Here is an 18,020-nt window from a genome sequence, read left to right as displayed (position 1 = left end):
GCGTGCCGTCCGGGTTAGCTGTGCGTGTGACTGGCTTCCCTGCATGGTATGAGGAGTTTGTTATGTCTTCCAAGAGTTTCTGCAGTACGTATAATTGTACAACTAAAAGGACCTCATACGTGAAACTTGTTAAACCCAGTGCTGCGTCGTCTCTCCCTGATGGCTTGGACCACACGAGGCGGGTCTGTCAGTTGTCTCAGCCACACCCTTTAGTATTTGAGCCCACCATGCTTATGTCACTTTCCATAGTCTCTCCATTGAACCAAAGGCTTTTTTTTTTTTTTTGAAGATTTTATTTATTTGAAAGAGTTACAGAGAGAACAGGGGGTGGCGAGAGGGAGGGAGGGAGAGAGAGAGACAGACAGACAGAATGAGTCCATCTGCTAGTTCACTCCCCAGATGGCCATAATGGCTGGGCCAGGCCAAAACCAGGAGCCTGGAATTCCATCCAGGTCTCCCAAATGGATGGCAGGGGCCTAAGTACTTGGGGCATCTCCCACTGACTTCCCAAGCACATTCACAAGGAGCTGGATCAGAAGTGGATCAGCTAGGACTTGAGATAGAATGTCAGCATTGCAGATGACAGCCTAACCTGCGCCACAACACTGGCCAGGAACCAAAGGCTTTTTAAATTTTTTTTTTAGATTTATTTATTTATTTGAAAGGCAGAGAGAGAAAGGGGTCTTCCAGAGAGAGATCTTCCATCTGCTGGTTTACCCCACAAATGGCTGCAATGGCCGGAGCTGGGCTATTCTGAAGCCGGGAGCCTGGAACCTCATCTGGGTCTTCCATGCAGATGCGGGGGCCCGAGGATTCTGGCCATCTTCCACTGCTTTTCCAGGTCACAACAGAGAGCTGGTCCGGAAGTGGACTCGAACCAGCACCCATATGGGATGCTGGCACTCCAGGCGGCAGCTTCACCCACTACGCCACAGCGCCAGCCCTGAAGCAAAGGCTTTTAAAATTGTAATGTATGTGCCATGTGGGAGGATCAGGAATGCATAGTAAGCTGAGCCCTAGTGAAAGGAAGCAGCCAGGCTGTGGCTCCACACGCTCTCTGTGCACCAGAAGCAATTCTTTGTGTGCCACAGGTTCAGTGCTGCACAGATAACACACTGCTGTCGTCTTCCAGTCAGGCTCCCATGGCAGTGCTGGTCTGCCTCACTCATACTCCAGAGAGCCAGGGACCACCCAGGCATATTCCTGCCCCAAACAGCGTCCTTTCTGCTGGAGAAGGGGAGACCCAGTTGTGTGTCGGGTGGACTTGGCAATGTGGGGGTGCACGGACCCTGCTGTGGCTGGGCCAAGTAAAGGGGAGGCTGTGGCTCAGCCTCTGGAGCCAGGCTGGCTGCACTCAGCTCCGGGCTCAGCTGCGTCCTCAGCTGTCGGCCTCGGGCAAGCTGCTTGCCTTCCCCGAGCTCAGTGTCCTCTTCTGCAAAGCGAGAATGATCATCGGCCTCGTGGAGTTAGGCAGAGATGAAATCGGTGGTTGTGTGTAAAATTCCTAGCACAGTGCCTGGATGCCAGTGTTACATTATTTTAAGTTAAGGTCAAGAATCTCATTGGAGAAGGAATGAATTAAATCCTGTCATTTCTGGCCACACAGATGAGCCTGGGGTACATCATGTTACATGAAATAAGCCAGGCACAGAAAGATAGACACCCCAGGATCTCCTACATGGAAGCTAAAAAAGTAGATCTCGCGGAGGTGGAGAGCAGAGTGGCCGTCACCATAGGCTTACAGGGCTGGGGAGAAGTTGGGTAATGGCTACAACATGGCAGTTGAGAGGAGGAAAAGTTCAGGTGCTGGCTGGTACAGTAGCGTGACTAATAGTCTGTTGTGTATTTCAAGTCACTTGATGAGATGATTTTGAATGTTCTTACCACAAAGAAACGATCAATGTTTGAGGGCATGAAAATGCTGATTACTCTGATCTCATCATTGCACAATGAATGCATGTGTTGAAATGTCACACTGTACCCCATAACTCTGTAAAAATACCAGGTGATGGGTTGTTCTAAAGGATGTTGGGGGGGAACCCCAATGGAATCTGAGCACCAGAAGTGTGGTGTAGACGGCTCGTTGGAACTGGAACCCCAGGGTGGTTCTGGATTCATGGGGCTGCCAGGGGACAGCTCAGGTCAGCCAGTCACAACTCCACTCCTTCTCTGCAGCTGGTGCCCTCCCTCTGCGCCTGCTCCATTCTCTGTGTCCACCCTGGCCCTCTCTGCTCACAGCGTCTGCTTCCCTTTACGTGGGATGACAGTGGCCTCGCTAGCCCTGACCCCTTATTCTGTCTGCCATGTTCCTTCGCAGCTGACGGAGAAATTTGCCCGGGGTCATCTTGGGTTTTGTCAGATCAGGAGCCCACCTCTTGTATCCTTGCTGGGGCAAGAGAGGGGACCAAAGCGTGGGGAACATGGCCCCTTGGGCAACTGGAGCTGTGAGCCAGGCAAAGCTCGCTGCAGGTGTTGGAGTCAGATTTTTGAGGTCAGATCTTGGCTCCACCACTTGCTAGCTTTGTCTAACCCTGGGCAAGTCATTTAATTGCTCTGAACTGCCTTCATCTGTGAAATGAGTGTAACAATAGTACTTACCTCAAAGTTTGCTATGAGATTATACTTGTAAACTACTAGGCAGATCCGGAGCAAAGAAAGTGCTCAAAAATTACCAGCTATTAAGATCACTAAGGGGCTGCGGGAGCGTGGGCAATGACCGTGGTCTGAGACGGCCAAGATAGGCCATCTCCTAAGGCAGCCCAGAGAACCGGCACTCGCTGTGCCGAGGGGGCGGCTCTGCCTTCTTCAGAAGGGCTTTCCTGACTCTCCAGACATGGTCAGCGTAGCACAGAAGCCTGGCACAGCTGTATTCAGATCACTGGTTGTGGAGCTCAGGACAGAAGGTCTTTCTGCCTCTCCCTTCTCTCTGTCACTCTGCCTTTCAAATAAAGAAATAAACCTTTAAAAAATAAGAATTCGAAAGTGTTTTATCCTCGTTGGTAGGGAACCTAGATGCTTGCCGCCAGACACGTGCCTTGTTAGCCACAGGGTTCAGAATAGAAACCAGATTGCCTAACTCCGAATCATATGAGCTGCTCTCGTCAGACTGTTTTATGTGTGTCACTAGACCAGAAGCACCGAGGGGTTGCCTCTCGTGTTAGTAGGGTAGCTTAGAGTGCAAGTTGTCAATAATCAATAGTAACTTATTGAACACTGTGGTAAGTACTCTCCTCTGAGGGTCAGAAAGTCCTATATGCTGACTCACCCCCCAGATGCCCACAGCAGCATCCTTTCAGGCCAGGGTGGAACCAAGAGCCAGGAACACAATCCAGGTCTCTCCCATGGGTGTCAGGAACCCACCTGAGGCACCAGCACTGCCTCCCAGGGTCTACATTAGCAGGAATCTGGAATCGGGAGCCAGCACTGGAACTGGCATTGAACCCAGGCCCTCCAGTGTGGGATGTGGGCATTTTAATTGGTGTTTTACCTGCTAGGTCAAATGCCTGCCTGGTTATTGTTTTTAGTAATAGCTTGATTGAGCTATAAATTCATATACCATAAAATCTACCCTTTTAAACTGTTCTAAAGTGGTTTTTAGTATAGTCATAGCCTTGTGCAGTCATCACCACTTGACCTCAGGACATTTCCATCAACCCCAGGTGAAACCCAGGCACCACCCATTGCGCTTCCCCCCAGCTCCTGACAACCTCAGAGCTGCTTTCTGTCTCTGGATTTGCCTGTTCTGGGTGTTAAATACACATGGAGCCGTACAGTGAGATCCATCGCATGACTGGCTTCTCTGAATAGCAGATTTTTAAAAGATTTATTTGAAAGAATTATGGGGCAGTGGGGGGGGGGGCAGAGAGGGAATGCTTCCATCCGCTAGTTCACTCCCCAAATGGCCACACTGGCCAGAGCTGGGCTGGTCCAAAACCAGAAGCCAGTAGCTGCTTCTGTGTCTCCCACATGGGTGCAGGGACCAAAGGACTTGGGCCATTTTCTGCTGCTTTCCCAGGTGCATTAGCAGGGAGCTGCATTGGAAGTGGAGCAGTCAGGACTCCAACCAGGCCCCCATATGGGATGTTGGCACTGCAGGCAGTGGCTTGACCTGCTATGCCACAGCGCCAGCCCCTAGCAGAATATTTTGAGGGTTCATTTGTGTTGCGACATCTAGCAATCATACTTCATTCCTTTTATTGCCATTAGTACTCCAATGTAAAGGTAAGCCACATTTATCCATTCAGTTGGTGAATTTTTGCATTGTTCCTGCTTTTTTGCTATTAGGAATAATGCTGGGAGGGAAGTTATGGGGGGAGGGGAAAGCCACTGTAATCCAAAAGCTATACTTTGGAGATTTATATTTATTAAATAAAAGTTAAAAAAAAAAAAAAAAGGAATAATGCTGCTGTGAACATTCACATAGATTTTTTTTTTCAAATTTTTAAAATTTATTTGAGAGGCAAAGTGACAGAGGGAGAGAGAGAGATCTTTTAGCGGTTGGTTCATTCCCCAAATGCTCACAACGGCCAGGTCTGGGCCAGGTTGAATCCAGGAGCCAGGAACTCCATCCTGGTCTCCCACATAGGTGACAGGGGCTCAAGGACTTGGGCCATCTTCCACTGCTTTCCCAGGTGCATTAGCAGGGAGCTGGATCAGAAGTGGAACAGCCGGGACTCAAACCGGCTCTGATACGGGTTACTGGTGGTGTAAGCAGAAGCTTAACGTGCTGCATCCTGGTGCAAGCCCTCGTGTACACGTTTTCTGGTGGACCAGTTCTCAGTCTGAGCGTCTACCCTGGGGTGGGATTGCTGAGTCACAAGACAAGTCTGTTTAGTGTCGGAGGAATGCCTAACTTTTCCTAAGTGTCTGCCCCATTGTATATTCCCACCAGCAGTGTATGAAGGTGTCAGTTTCTCCATACCCTCATCAACACTTGTTGCCACCTGTCATTTTGATTATATCCATCCTAGCACATGTGAAGTGATAACTTGGCCTTGTAGCTTCTGTTTGCAGTTCCCTAATGGCTAACAACATTGAACATCTCATCTTAATATGTATCTTCTTTGAAGACAGGTCTATTCAAAACCTTTGCTTGTTAAAATAATTTTTTATAATTTATCTGAGAAAGAGTAAGCGAGCACTCCCATCTGCTGATTGACTCCCCAGATGCCCACAGTAGCCAGGGCTGGGCCAGGCTGACGCCAGGAACTGGGAACTCAATCCAGGTCTCCTACATGAGCTGTCTCCCATGGTCTGAATTAGCAGGAAGCTGGAGTTGGGCATCCAACACAGTTACCAACATATGGGACTTGGCACCCTAACCACCAGGCCAAATACCCACCCCTGCCCATTTTGTATGGGTTTTTGTCTTATTTTAGAGTTATTTGTAGGAATCTCTTTTATAGACAGATCTTTTATTAGCTCTATAATTTATAAACATTTGCTCTCATTCTGTGGGTTATTTTCACTTTCTTAGCAGTATCTTTTTTTTTTTTTAAAGCACAACCATGTTCATAATATTTATCTTTTCCAATAAGAGTAAACAACTACCCCTTCCATGGTGGAAAGTGTTCAATGTAATTGACCAGCCACAAAGTGTCAACATCAGGGGCATATTGTCCGTCTCCACTGCTGGAAGGTCAGCCTTCAGCAGGTCAGTCTTAGTGAAGGGAAGTCTGCATTGTGGAGCGTGGGTATAAACTCCCATCCTTACTCTGGTACATGGGCCCATTGGGAAATCACTGGAATGGCTGGGGAAAGAAGCTGACCAATATCCACTAAGTCTGTTGTCATGTCCTACTGACTGCTGACAGCCTCCTCTGCAGTGGATCACTTCATTTAGCTTCAGCAAGGCCATTGGGAAGTCCTCAAGTCAAAGTCAGCTGTCACAGGAGACCCATCTATCCCAACAAATTGGCATGTCTTCATAGTCCTGCTATGCTCAGTCATTTGCCGGGAGTAGCTCCTTGGGTGTATGAACTGGCACATGCGCAGTAATGAGTCAAAGTGCAGCCTCTGGGGCCTTCCATTAATCATGTTCCCTATAGTCATATGTATGCAAAGTTCATCCACATGGCCACACAATGTCCTTTGGTGAACATTCACTTGAAGCCCAAATACCTTTAAGTCTAAGAGTCCATGCACATGCATTTCACCAGATCTTCTTGTCACTTCTAACTCTTTTCCTCCCAACTCCTTGACCATCTATCAGACAATTAGTAGCTGCCCTTGACTACTAAAGTTGCAATCCATAATTCTGGATATTGCTCATTTCAGCCATAGTGGACAATCAAATGTACTGTTCAAAAGTCTCCCAGGGGCGCTGGCAGTGTGGCGCAATGGGTTAATGCCCTGGCCTGCAATGCCAGCATCCCATATGGGCGCCAGTTGGAGACTCGGCTGCTCAGTATCTTTTAAAGCACAAAGGGTTTTTTAAAAATTTTTTTACGGACCAGCACTATGGTGTAGCAGGTAAAGCTACACCGATGGCCGCGGCGCCGGCCCCCAGCACCACTTGTTGAAAGGACTACTGAAGGCCGGCGCCGCAGCTCACTAGGTTAATCCTCCGCCTTGCGGCGCCGGCACACCAGGTTCTAGTCCCGGTCGGGGCACCGGATTCTGTCCCGGTTGCCCCTCTTCCAGGCCAGCTCTCTGCTGTGGCCCGGGAGTGCAGTGGAGGATGGCCCAGGTCCTTGGGCCCTGCACCCCATGGGAGACCAGGATAAGCACCTGGCTCCTGCCATCAGATCAGTGCGGTGCACGGGCCGCGGCGGCCATTGGAGGGTGAGCCAATGGCAAAAGGAAGACCTTTCTCTCTCTCTCTCTCTCTCTCACTGTCCACTCTGCCTGTCAAAAAAAAAAAAAAAGAAAAAGAAAAAAGACTATTGAATGCTTTTTAGCACCGTTGTGGAGGAAGAAAAATGTTAAGAGTTTATTTTTGGATTCTCAATTCTATTTGTGATCAATATGTCTGTCATTGTGCCAGCATCAAACTTTTCAAAAATATATTTATTTCTTTATTTGATGGGCAGACAGACAGAAATTTTGAGAGAGAATTTGTGTGCTCCCATCTGCTGATTCACTCGTCAAGTGCCAGTGATAGCCAGGGCTGGGCTGAATCCAGAACCCGGAGCCAGGAACTCCATCCAGGTTTCCCACGTGGGTTTCAGGAACCCAGTCACTTGCGCCATCACCTCTGCCTGCTAGGGTCAGCATTAGCAGGAAGGTGGAGTCAGGTGCCGGAGGGGGGCTGTGGGACATGGGTGTCTTAATCCGTAGGCTAAACTCCCACCCACACTGTCTTGGTTCCTGTAGCTTTGTGGTGAGTTTTGAAATTGGAACGTGTGAGTCCTCCAACTTTCTTCTTCATTTTTAAGATCTGTTCTGACTCCCTTGCATTTCCATATGATTTTTAGGATAAGTTTGTCAGTTTTAGTAAAAATAGCCAGCTGGGATTTTGATAAAAATGCACTGGATCTGTGGATCTTAACAATATTGGGACTAGCACTATAACATAGTAGGTTAATCTGCCTGCAGTGCTGGCTGGCATCCCATATGGACGGTGACTCGTGTCCTGGCTGCTCCTCTTCTGATCCAGCTCTCTGCTAATGGCCCGGGAAGGCAGTAGAAGATGGCCCAAGTGCTTGGGCCCCTATACTTACCTGGGAGACCTGGAAGAAGCTCCTGGCTCCTGGTTTCAGATCAGCCCAGCTCTGGCCATTGCACCCATTTGGGGAGTGAACCAGCAGATGCAGCTCTCTATCTCTGTCTCTGCCTCTCTCTCTCTGTAACTCTATCAAATAAATAAATATTTTTTTAATTAAGTCTTATGATTCAGGAATGTATCTATCTCTTTAGGTCTGTAATTTCAACATTATTTTATAGTTTTCAGTGTACGTGTCTGACACTTTGGTTAAACAAACTTTTTTGGATGCTATTGTTAACTGGAATTATTTTCTTGATTTTTGGATCATGGAAATACAGTTGATTTTTGCATATCGATCTTGTGTCTTACAACCTTGCTAAGCATGTTTATTAGTTCTATTAGATTTTTTTAAGAAGATTTATCTTATTTGAAAGGCAGAGTTACAAAAAGGAAGAGAGAGAGCTCTTACATATGCTGGTACGCCCTCCAAATGGTTGTGACACCCAGAACTGGGCCAGGCTGAAGCCAGTAGCTTCTTCTGGGTCTCCTACATGGGTGCAGGGGCCCAGCACTTGGGCCATCTTCTGTTGCTTTCCCAGTCACATGAGCAGGGAGCTGGATTGGAAGTGGAGCAGCTAGGACTCGAACCTGCACCCATATGGGATGCTGGCACCACAGTGGCGGCTTAACCTGATATGCCACAGCACCCACCCCATCTAATAGATTTTTAGTGGATTCCTTAGGACTTTACACATGAGATCATGTTATCTGCACATAGAGCTAGAACATTCTTCCTTTCTAGTCCCAATGCCAGTTATTTTGTTTTCTGGTCTAATTGCTCTGGCTCGAGCCTCTATATGAAGAGAAAAGTCAAGAATGGACATCACGGTGTTGTTCTTAGGTTATTTTAGACAATATGTCTGCTTGGTTCTCTCCTTGAGAGACTTAAACTCATAGTGGGATGAGATTAATATGTGAAGTTGTGGTTGAAACTCATGGGTAGGATGACTTGTGGTGAGCTAGTAGGTAGGGGAGATTTTCTGGGGGAAAAGTTCTTGAGATTTGGCTTTGCTGAAGGAGAGAGGTCATTAAAAGAAAAAAAAAAAGATTTATTATTTGAAAGGCAGAGATACAGAGAGAGAAGGAGAGAGGGAGAATCTTCCATCTGCTGGTTCACTTCCCAAATTGCTGCAACAGCCAGGGCTGGGCCAGTCCAAGGCCAGGAGCCAGGAGCTTCTTCTGGGTCTCCAACATGGGTTCAGAAGTTCAAACACTTGAACTATCTTCCAGTGCCTTCCCAGGTGCCACAGCACCGGCCCCAAGAGGTCATTTTAAAACGGGATTGGCCAGGTGTGGAAGCAAGCAGGTGCCAGTGTATGGCTGGGTGGGGAGTCACTGAGGCCACAGGGCTGGCGAGATGCCATAGGAAGGACAGCCCTTGACTACCCAGATGCTGCTGGCACCCTGCCACTTGGGCTGCCAGACTCCACCCCATCCTTACTGCTCCTGGATAGTCCTACGCCTGTCAGAGCCCTGCTAGTAACACCCTGAAGCAGTGTTTCCCAGACTGGGTCTACTAGCCCTCGGCATTTGTTTTTCTTGTTTTGTTTTAAAGATTTAGTGATTGATTTATTTGAAAGGCAGAGTTAAGAGATCTGGTTCACCCCCCTCCCCCCAAAAGGCTGGGCCAGGCTGAAGCCAGGAGCCTGGAACTCCATCCAGATCTCCCATAAGGGTGTCAGGGGTCCAGATACTTGGGCCGTCTTCCGCTGCTTTCCCAGGCACTTTAGCCGGGAGCTGGATTGGAGCTGGAGCAATATGGAGTCCACGTAGGATGTCAGCATGCAGGCAGCAGTGGTGCTGGCCTGCTGTGGGACAACTGTCCCCTGCCCTCTGCCTTTGACTCACTAGGGTTCTTGTTCCTCATCCCAAACCCGGCCAGGAGTCTGCTTCACAAGTGATTCTCACGTAGCCCGTAGGTTTGATAACTCTACTGTGCAGCCCACGAGCTCGGGTCCCCTCCCGAGCAGATGGTCTTCCTGACATAATCCCTGAAGTCAAGGCTGTTGAACACTTACTGAGCTCCTCCTCGCCCGAGCACAGCAGGCTTTCCCCTTCTTCCCTCTGCCTGTCCTCTCCTCTCCTCTCCCGGGTCACCCAAGCCCTTGTTAGCATCCCCTGCCCCTTTGGCAGCAGGCCGGCCAGGACATGGAGCATCACGAGGGAGAGCTGGGGAAGTCCCCTAGCAGCCTCCTCAAAGCTGTGCTGGGGCCAGCTCAGCTCAGCTCCCAGGGGTAGAGTACCTCCCTCTGGAATACTGTTTCTGGGTCACCTTCAGAGAGGGTGACCAGGAACGTAGGCACAGTATTCCCAGTGCAGGAGTCACATCTGAACTGTGTTATGCATCTCTAGGTGTTGTGTTTCATCCGTGTAGTGAACCAGTGGAACATGCAGTTCACACGCTGTGGACTAAAACATACAGACATACGCCACATCCACAGGTGCATTATTGAAAAATCATTTCCTTGGGGTGGGCACTTAGCACAGTGGTTGAGGTGTCCACATCCCATATCAGAGAGCCTGGTTTCAAGTCCCGGCCTCATCCTTGCCTTTAGCTTCTTGCTGAAACAGACCCTGGGAGGCAGCAGATGGTGGCCGAAGTACCTGGATCCCTGCCACCCACCTGGGAGACCTGGACGCAGTTCCTGGCTCCTGGCTTTGGCTTTCTCCATCTATGACTGTGCAGGCATCTGGGGACTAGATCAATGGATAGGAGAGGTCTCACTATCTCTGCATTCAAATATAAACAAACATGTACAAATAAAAAATTATTTATTTATTTATTTTATTTATTTTTTTTGACAGGCAGAGTGGACAGTGAGAGAGAGAGACAGAGAGAAAGGTCTTCCTTTGCCGTTGGTTCACCCTCCAATGGCCGCCGCGGCGGGCGCACCGCGCTGATCCAATGGCAGGAGCCAGGAGCCAGGTGCTTTTCCTGGTCTCCCATGGGGTGCAGGGCCCAAGCACCTGGGCCATCCTCCACTGCACTCCCTGGCCACAGCAGAGAGCTGTCCTGGAAGAGGGGCAACCGGGACAGAATCCGGCGCCCCAACCGGGACTAGAACCCGGTGTGCCGGCGCCGCTAGGCGGAGGATTAGCCTAGTGAGCCGCGGCGCCGGCCTCAAATAAAAAATTTAATTCCTCCGCTTTAAGCCTCTTCCCTTCCACGAGCTTTGGAGAGCCCTTCTGTTTTAAAATCTCCCTCAATTTTTTTAAAGATGTGTTTTTATTTGAAAGGCAGAGTTAGAGGGAGAGACAGAGAGAAAGGGTCTTTCATCTGCTGGTTCACTCCCCAAATGGCCACAATAACTGGGGCTGGGTCAGACCAAGTGAGGAACCAGGAGCTTCTGGGTCTCCCACATGGGTGCAGGGGCCCAAGGACCTGGGCCATCTTCCGCTGCTTTCCCAGGCCTTAGCAGAGAGCTGGATCGGAAGTGGAGCAGCTGGGACTGGAACTCATGCCCACACGGGATGCCAGTATTACAGAAGGTGGCTTAAGCCACTGTGCCACAGCACTGGCCCCTTGAAAGCCCTTTGACCCTGCTCCCTCCTCTTGATGTTATCTGACTTCTCCCCTGCCTCTCAAAGCTGGACTTGTCCAGAGAGGGTGCTGTCCCTGTGGCCTTCACCCCTTATCACTCCCTGTCTCCTCCAGCCCCTGCATCTGCCTCTCCTCTCAGCGCCGCAGTTCCCAGTGGTTCCCTGGCTGCTCAGGCCTCAGTTCCCGTGCTGTCCGAGTGGCCTGCAGCGCTTGGGATCCTCCGTCACCTCGCGCCCCTCTCTGGTGTCTGCTCCCCTTCTGCTCTGTAGCATGCTCTTCTGTTGTCCCTGTGCACTCTCCCCGGGTACTTGTCCATGTCTCCAGCTCTCGTTCCTGAGGGCCTCAAAATCTTTGTCTCCAGATTTTTGTTTGTGTTTTGGGGAATTATTTTTTTTTAATTTTATTTTTTGATTTATTTTATTTGAAAGATTGAGTTAGAGAGGGAGAGACAGAGAGACAGGTCTTCCATACTCTGTTTCACTGCCCAAATGGCCACAACAGCCAGGGCTGGGCTAGGCTTAAGTCAGGAGCCAGGAACTTCTTCAGGGTTTCCCACATGGGTGCAAAGGTCCAAGAACTTGGGCCCTCTTCCACTGCTTTCCCAGGCCATAGCAGAGAGCGGGATCAGAAGTGGAGCAGCTGGGACTTGAACCGGCACCCATATGGGATGCCAGCACTGCAGGCGGTAGCTTTACCCACTCTGCCACAGCACTGGCTCCAGAGCCATCTTTCTAACTGCCTGATAGACAGGTGCTTCTCACGTGAGATGCATCTCCTCACATCGCAGACTCGAATTCCAGACCCTGGCTGCTGTCCCTTGGTGTGGCGTGGCGTTCTCCACTCTTCCCTTCTCGTCACCAACTGGAAACAGCCTCCAAAGCCCAGCTCAGACATCACCTCCTGCAGGGACCCCACCTGGGACCCCAAGTAGAACCTAATTCTTGTGCCCTGAAACTGTGAAGCAGACTTTTTACCCCATCCAGTGCCCTCTCAGTTTGTGGGGAAAAGCAAGGCCCCCAACAGTTAGACACTTGCTCAGGACACACAGCTGATGCCACCGTTCTCACTGGAGAGCCACCACCCATCACTGCGGCTCCAAGCAAGCAGCATCTTTGTACTCTTTTTTTTTTTTTTTAAAGATTTATTTATTTGAAAGGCAGAGCAACAGGGCGGGGGGCCGAGGGGAGAGAGAGCTTCTATCCCTACTTTACTCCATAAATGGATGCAGTGGCAAAGGCTAGGCCATGCTGCATCCAGGAGCCAGGGACTTCGTCTGGGTCTCCCACGTGGGTGACAGGGGCTCCAGCACTTGTACTATCATGTGCCACCTTCCCAGGGGCTTTAACAGGGAGCTGGATCCAAAGCACAACATCTACAAATGGATGTTCTAAAGTGGGGTGCTGGCTTTGTACGTGGCAGCCTAACTTGTACCACAGTGCTGGCCCCTAGAGCTCAGTTCTTTTTGCCTTTTTTTTTTTTTTAATGGATGTTTGTTTTTCATCTACTTGAAAGACAGAGTGACACACAGAGAGAGACCTTCCCTCTGTTGGTTCAATCCCCAAATGTCTACAAAAGCCAGGCCTGGGCCAGGCCAAAGCCAGGAGTCAGGAACTCATTCCGAGTTTCCCACAAGGGTGGCAGAAACCCAAATACTTGAGCCATCATCTGTTGCCTCCCAAGGTCTGCATTAGCAGGAAGCTGGATTGAACTCGAAGCAGTACTCCAGTGTGGGATGTAAACATCACAGGTGGCAGCCCCACCTGCTGTACCACAACACCTGGCCCTGGATTTCAAAATTTTTTGTACCAAAGAAAACTTACCCTTTTTAAAAATGATTTTTTTATTTATTTTACTTGAAAGGCAGAGTGACACAGAAACACACACAACACAGAGATCTTCCATCCACTGGAAGATCTTAAATGCCTGCAACAGCCAGGGCTAGGCCAAGTCAAAGCCAGGAGCCAGGAACTCCATCTGGGTCTCCCACATGGGTGGCAGGGACCCAAGCACTTGAGCTGTCAACCCAGTGTTTCCTAGGGTGCACATTAGGAAGAAGGGTGCAGTCGGGAGTTGGATCTCAAGCCCAGGCACTCTGATGTCCTAAGTGGCACCTTTTCTAAGATTTATTTTATTTATTGGGAAGACAGACTCAAAGAGAGGAAGCATCAGAGTCAGAAAGAAGGAGAGAAAGAAAGGGAGAGAGATGAAGAGAGATCTTCCATCCACTGTTTTAGTCCCCAAATGGCCGCAGTGACCTGAGCTGGACCAGGCCAAAGCCAAGAGCCTGGAACTCCATCTGGGGCTCCCTTGTGGGTGGCAGGGAGCAGGCAGTTGAGCCATCTTTCTCTGCTTTCCCGGGCGCGTTAGCAGGGAGCTGGACTGGAAGTGGCACTCATGGGATATTGAGTCACAGGCTATGGTATAACCCATTGCACCACCACTCCGGCCCCCTCAGCAGCTTCTTAACAGCCCAACCAGATGCCCCCAATTTGTTTCAGTGTCTTCGCCTGGAGCTAAATAATCGAACATAGGCTCCCTTACTTGGTCTGGTCAGCCAGGCTGCTCAGAGCGCAGGGAGGGCAGTCCTTGCAAGCTGCGGCTGCAAGCGGGTTAAGAGCATTCTCCATGCAGGGTGCTGGACAGACTGAGTGAGCAGGAACACTGGGTCCCTTCCTCCAGGGGATTTGCACTGCAGTGCTGCATGCTGTGACGGGGCGGTGCAGGGAGCTGGGGCGCGTTGCCCACGCATTCCTCCTGGGGAGGACGTTCTTAAGCAGCGTGGGGCAGGTGTCTCCCCAGACTCCACCAGGCCCCAGCCGTGTTCTGTAGGCTCACTTCAACGGGTGGAGGAGGATTGGGCTTTCTTGTGGGTTTCTGCTGCTTGTGGTGGTAGTTCGTTCTCCCTCCCCCTCCCCCTGCTCCTCCTCCTCCTCCTCCTCCTCCTCCTCCTCCTCCTCCTCCTCCTCCCCCCTCAGAAATCCTATGCTGGCTTCCAAAATCAGCGAGAAAGGAGTATTGGATCCTACCACATGATCAGCACGGGGCCCGGGGGTTGCCTGCACGGTTCATTCCTGAGCACCACCCTCACCCTCTGCCTCCCCTCTGGGTCCCACAGGTGGAGAGAGGGGACCCATCTCCAGCTTGCAGCTGCACCTCTCAGCTTTCTGTCTCTCTCTTCCTCAAGAAAGAGAAGAAACAGGCCTGCCCGGAGGGTGCGCGTGCTGCTTGGAGGCCAGGCGCCTGCACTTGGCCCAGCAAGATGAGGCTCTCTCGAGCCCTTTGGGCCCCCTCTCCCCCTGGCACAGCCTGGCTCAGAAGAATAGGAACAGGAAGTTCTCTCTGCCCATCTGCCTGTCCCGGAGGTCCTTTCCCTCCATCCTGGGTCCCGTCCGTCCCTGAAGTTCTCGCCCACAGCCCCTGGATGCCTCAAACCCTGGCCTGGCCTCCTGCAGTGCAGGAGCACTGGGAAGGGGAAGAGCAGAAGGACGATGGCTCCTGCTTGTCTCTGCTGAGCAGCCACAGTGGTGATTAACTTCTTGGAGCACACGCTCCGTGCCAGCGCGTTAGGGACATTACTTCACTTAGCATTTGTGCCAGCCCCAGAGGCAGGGCCTCGGGCACCCTCGTCGGGTGGATGAGGACAGACTTGCAAAGCTGGTCACTGGGTTTGACATCAGGAATACATTTGCAAAGCCATCTGGCCCCTCACTTCCATGTTCTTTCACCTCCTTCTCCCTTTCCCCACAGAGCACCCACTGGGAGCCAGCCCAGGAGAAGGGCAGGCCGCAGGGCTCCCCTGCCAGCGCCCTGGGGAGAGCTGGTGTCACTCTCCCACCCCGACCCCATACCTTGCCCTCTCCTCCAGCCTCGGCCTCGGCTTCCTCTTCTGACGTCCTGACCCTTTATTCTCTCCTCCGCTGCCCTCCCCTCCAGGACCCTGCTGGGATCTTTGAGCTGGTGGAAGTGGTCGGCAATGGAACCTACGGACAGGTGTACAAGGTGAGATCTAAAGGTGCAGAAGTGTGGCCTCCACATCCTCAGGGCCCTCTTGCCAGGATGGAAGCGTGGGTTACAGGTCTGGAGATCCGAGGGGGGCTGTGGGAGGTGACAGGCTGGGGGCCCCAGGAAAGGAAGGAGAGGACACGACGGAGGGAGGGGAGCCGATGCAGGAGCAGCAAGAAGGGGTGCTTTGGCTGGCCTCTTCCTCCGCGTTTACCACTAGTGCTGGGTGTGGCAGGAACAGGCTGCAGCCGGGTGGGGCGTGGGACAGGAAGCACGAGGGCACAGGGGCAGTGGCAGAGCTGCCCTGGGATGCGGAGGCGGGGGTTCGCGCTGAAGGTGTGAGTTTGGCTTCTCCCAAGGCCGCGGAGAGACCCAGGAGCTGGAGTTGTGGACCTCGTGGGCGGCCTTGCACCGAGGGCGGTCGGTGGCTTTCCCCGGCTGCCTCCTGCGGCCTGCAGCACAGGGAGACGGAGCTCCAGCCTTCTGCTGCGGAGGCTGCAGAGTGGCCTCTTCTCAGCCCCTGAGGGTAGCCGTCAGCCTGGCCCTCTCACGTGGCTCGACCACTGCTCGCACTTGGATGGGGGCCATTCAAGATGGTGCTGCTGCTTTGTCCCAACATGGTGCCCTCCAGCCCCTCCACCCCCCGCATCTCTGTGTCCCCTCTGCCACTGGGACCACCTGCCCTTACCTCCTGCCCCTGCAAGCTTGGGGGAAGCAGGCACCTCCCTACACACTTCCCCAGTCTCTTGCCTACTTGTTGCCATGGAGATCGCTCCATGTGCTCCTGCGCTTGAGTCTTGAGTGGCAGCTGAGGACATTAATTTGTGAGCTGGCACCACCCATGTCCGTACCCACAAGGGGCTGCCTTCCCTCACCCCGGTCCGCCTCAGGAAGCCTTGGCTTTCCTGTCCAAGCCTTAGATGACTTCTACAGGAATTCCAGAAGGCTGGAGGGGGAGGCGGGGGCTGGTGGGACATACTCAAGAAGGGCAAGTTTCCTCCCGTTAGGTCTGGCGACAGCGTTGACATGCATCAGCGGGCCCCTCTGTGTCTTCCAAGTTCCCTAAATTCTCAGCTCTGTCTCCACGACAGACAGCCCGGGGAGTGGGGGTGATCCCAGGAGAGGCCTCCTGTCTGCAGTGGTGGGTCAGGAAAGCCCACTCCTCCCTGCCTCCCCTCCAGCTCGCCCAGCCTCTATCAGGATGAGAAGTGTCTTCCACTCCCTTTCCTTTCAGATGCGAGCAGGCCCAAAGCAGAGTGTGGAATATAAGCCTCTCACTCATCTCCTCTCTCCATCTTTTTTTTTATTTTTTAAATATTTTTATTGATTTATTTGAGAGGTAGAATTATAGACAGAGGGAGAGACAGAGAGAAAGGCCTTCCATCTGCAGGTTCACTCCCCAAATGGTTGCAATGGCCAGAGCTGAGCTGAACCAAAGCCGGGAGCCAGGAGCTTCTTCCAGGTCTCCCATGTGGGTGCAGAGGCCCAAGGACTTGGGCCGTCTTCCACTGCTTTCCCAGGAGCATCAGCAGGGAGCTGGATGGAAGTGGAGCGGCTGGGACTTGAACTGGTGCTCATGTGGGATGCCAGAGTTGCAGGTGGCAGCTTAACCCACTGCACTGCAAGGCCAGCCCCTTCTCCAGTTTTCAATGAGAAGAGATCCTTTACGTTTATTGAGCTTGCAGCGTGGGAGTCCAGTCGAGGTGGTATTTTCTGTTCCCTGATGGCCCAGGAGCTGTCTCCACTGTCTGCTTTGATGGCCAACACACAGACGGAGGAGCCTTGCCACACGAGGGGCATGCTCTGAGATAGAAGACAGCCCAGGGACGTGGCCTCTCCTGGAGTCAGGCCCCTCCCCCTCCTGCTCCCTGAGCACAGACCCTGATCCTTGCGTGCCGGGCTCTCTGTCCCACAGGGTCGGCATGTCAAGACCGGGCAGCTGGCTGCCATCAAGGTCATGGACGTCACGGAGGTAGGAGCAGTGCCAGGCAGAGGGAGGGTCTGAGCACTGAGCAGAGGGTGTGGGAGAGTCTCAGGGCTTACTACCTTCCTTTGCCTAGGACGAGGAGGAAGAGATCAAACAGGAGATCAATATGCTGAAAAAATACTCTCACCACCGCAACATCGCCACCTACTATGGGGCCTTCATCAAGAAGAGCCCCCCTGGAAACGACGACCAGCTCTGGGTGAGAAACGCCCCCCACCTGTCCCGCCCCCCACGGCCCTGCCTCCAGGCTGCCGTCATGGAACTCGGGGGCCCACGCCCAGGGCGTCTTCTTGCCAGCCCTCCCTTGGTGCCCTGGCCCCTCCTGTCTCTGGGTCAGAGGGACGTCATGAGTCGCCCAGAGCTGCCACTCCCGGGCCCTCTGCACACCCTGCAGGCCCTAGTCCTCCGTGCTCTGGGGGCAGGGGTGCTGCTCTCCCCTCCCTCTGCAGGGAAGTCGTGGTGGGAAGAGACCACAGGGAGGCCAGTCTTCAGTCCAGCTGCCTAGGAGCACAGCTCCCGGGAAGGCAGCAGACCCAGAATATTTGTGGGAGGCCCTTGGGCTCAGACCCCTCCTGGTAGTGCATAGCTCCCCTCGCGACTGGTTGAGCCAGAACCTGCCATCACTCTTTGGGGCCTCCCCAAATCCCTGGTGGCCCAGAACATTCCAGAGTCCTTCCCCTCCCTGGCGTGGGTGCTGCATTCTGTCAGCCTCAGGCTTTGGGGTGCTGAGCCCAGCCCCTAGGGAGAGCAGCAGGAGCAGGGCAAGGACTGGGGCAGCTTTGCCG

At 52.3% G+C, this 18,020-nt stretch overlaps 1 protein-coding gene across 15 annotated transcripts in view; it reads left to right on the top strand.

The window, feature by feature from the left end:
* The window catches only part of MINK1 (misshapen like kinase 1), a 55,536-nt gene that overhangs the window by 23,343 nt on the left and 14,173 nt on the right, over positions 1-18,020 (top strand). For all 15 annotated transcript variants that reach the window (XM_070061288.1, XM_070061284.1, XM_070061283.1 and 12 more), the window contains 3 exons: positions 15,180-15,245; positions 17,164-17,220; positions 17,309-17,434. In XM_070061288.1, coding sequence (XP_069917389.1) covers positions 15,180-15,245; positions 17,164-17,220; positions 17,309-17,434 — 249 coding nt within the window. Of the gene's footprint in view, positions 1-15,179; positions 15,246-17,163; positions 17,221-17,308; positions 17,435-18,020 lie in introns of those variants that run through there.

Source organism: Oryctolagus cuniculus, chromosome 17, assembly GCF_964237555.1.
Source record: "Oryctolagus cuniculus chromosome 17, mOryCun1.1, whole genome shotgun sequence".
NCBI classification, from domain to species: Eukaryota; Metazoa; Chordata; class Mammalia; order Lagomorpha; family Leporidae; genus Oryctolagus; species Oryctolagus cuniculus.
Note: the sequence above shows the minus strand (reverse complement) of the source record. Positions and strands in the feature narration are given on the sequence as shown.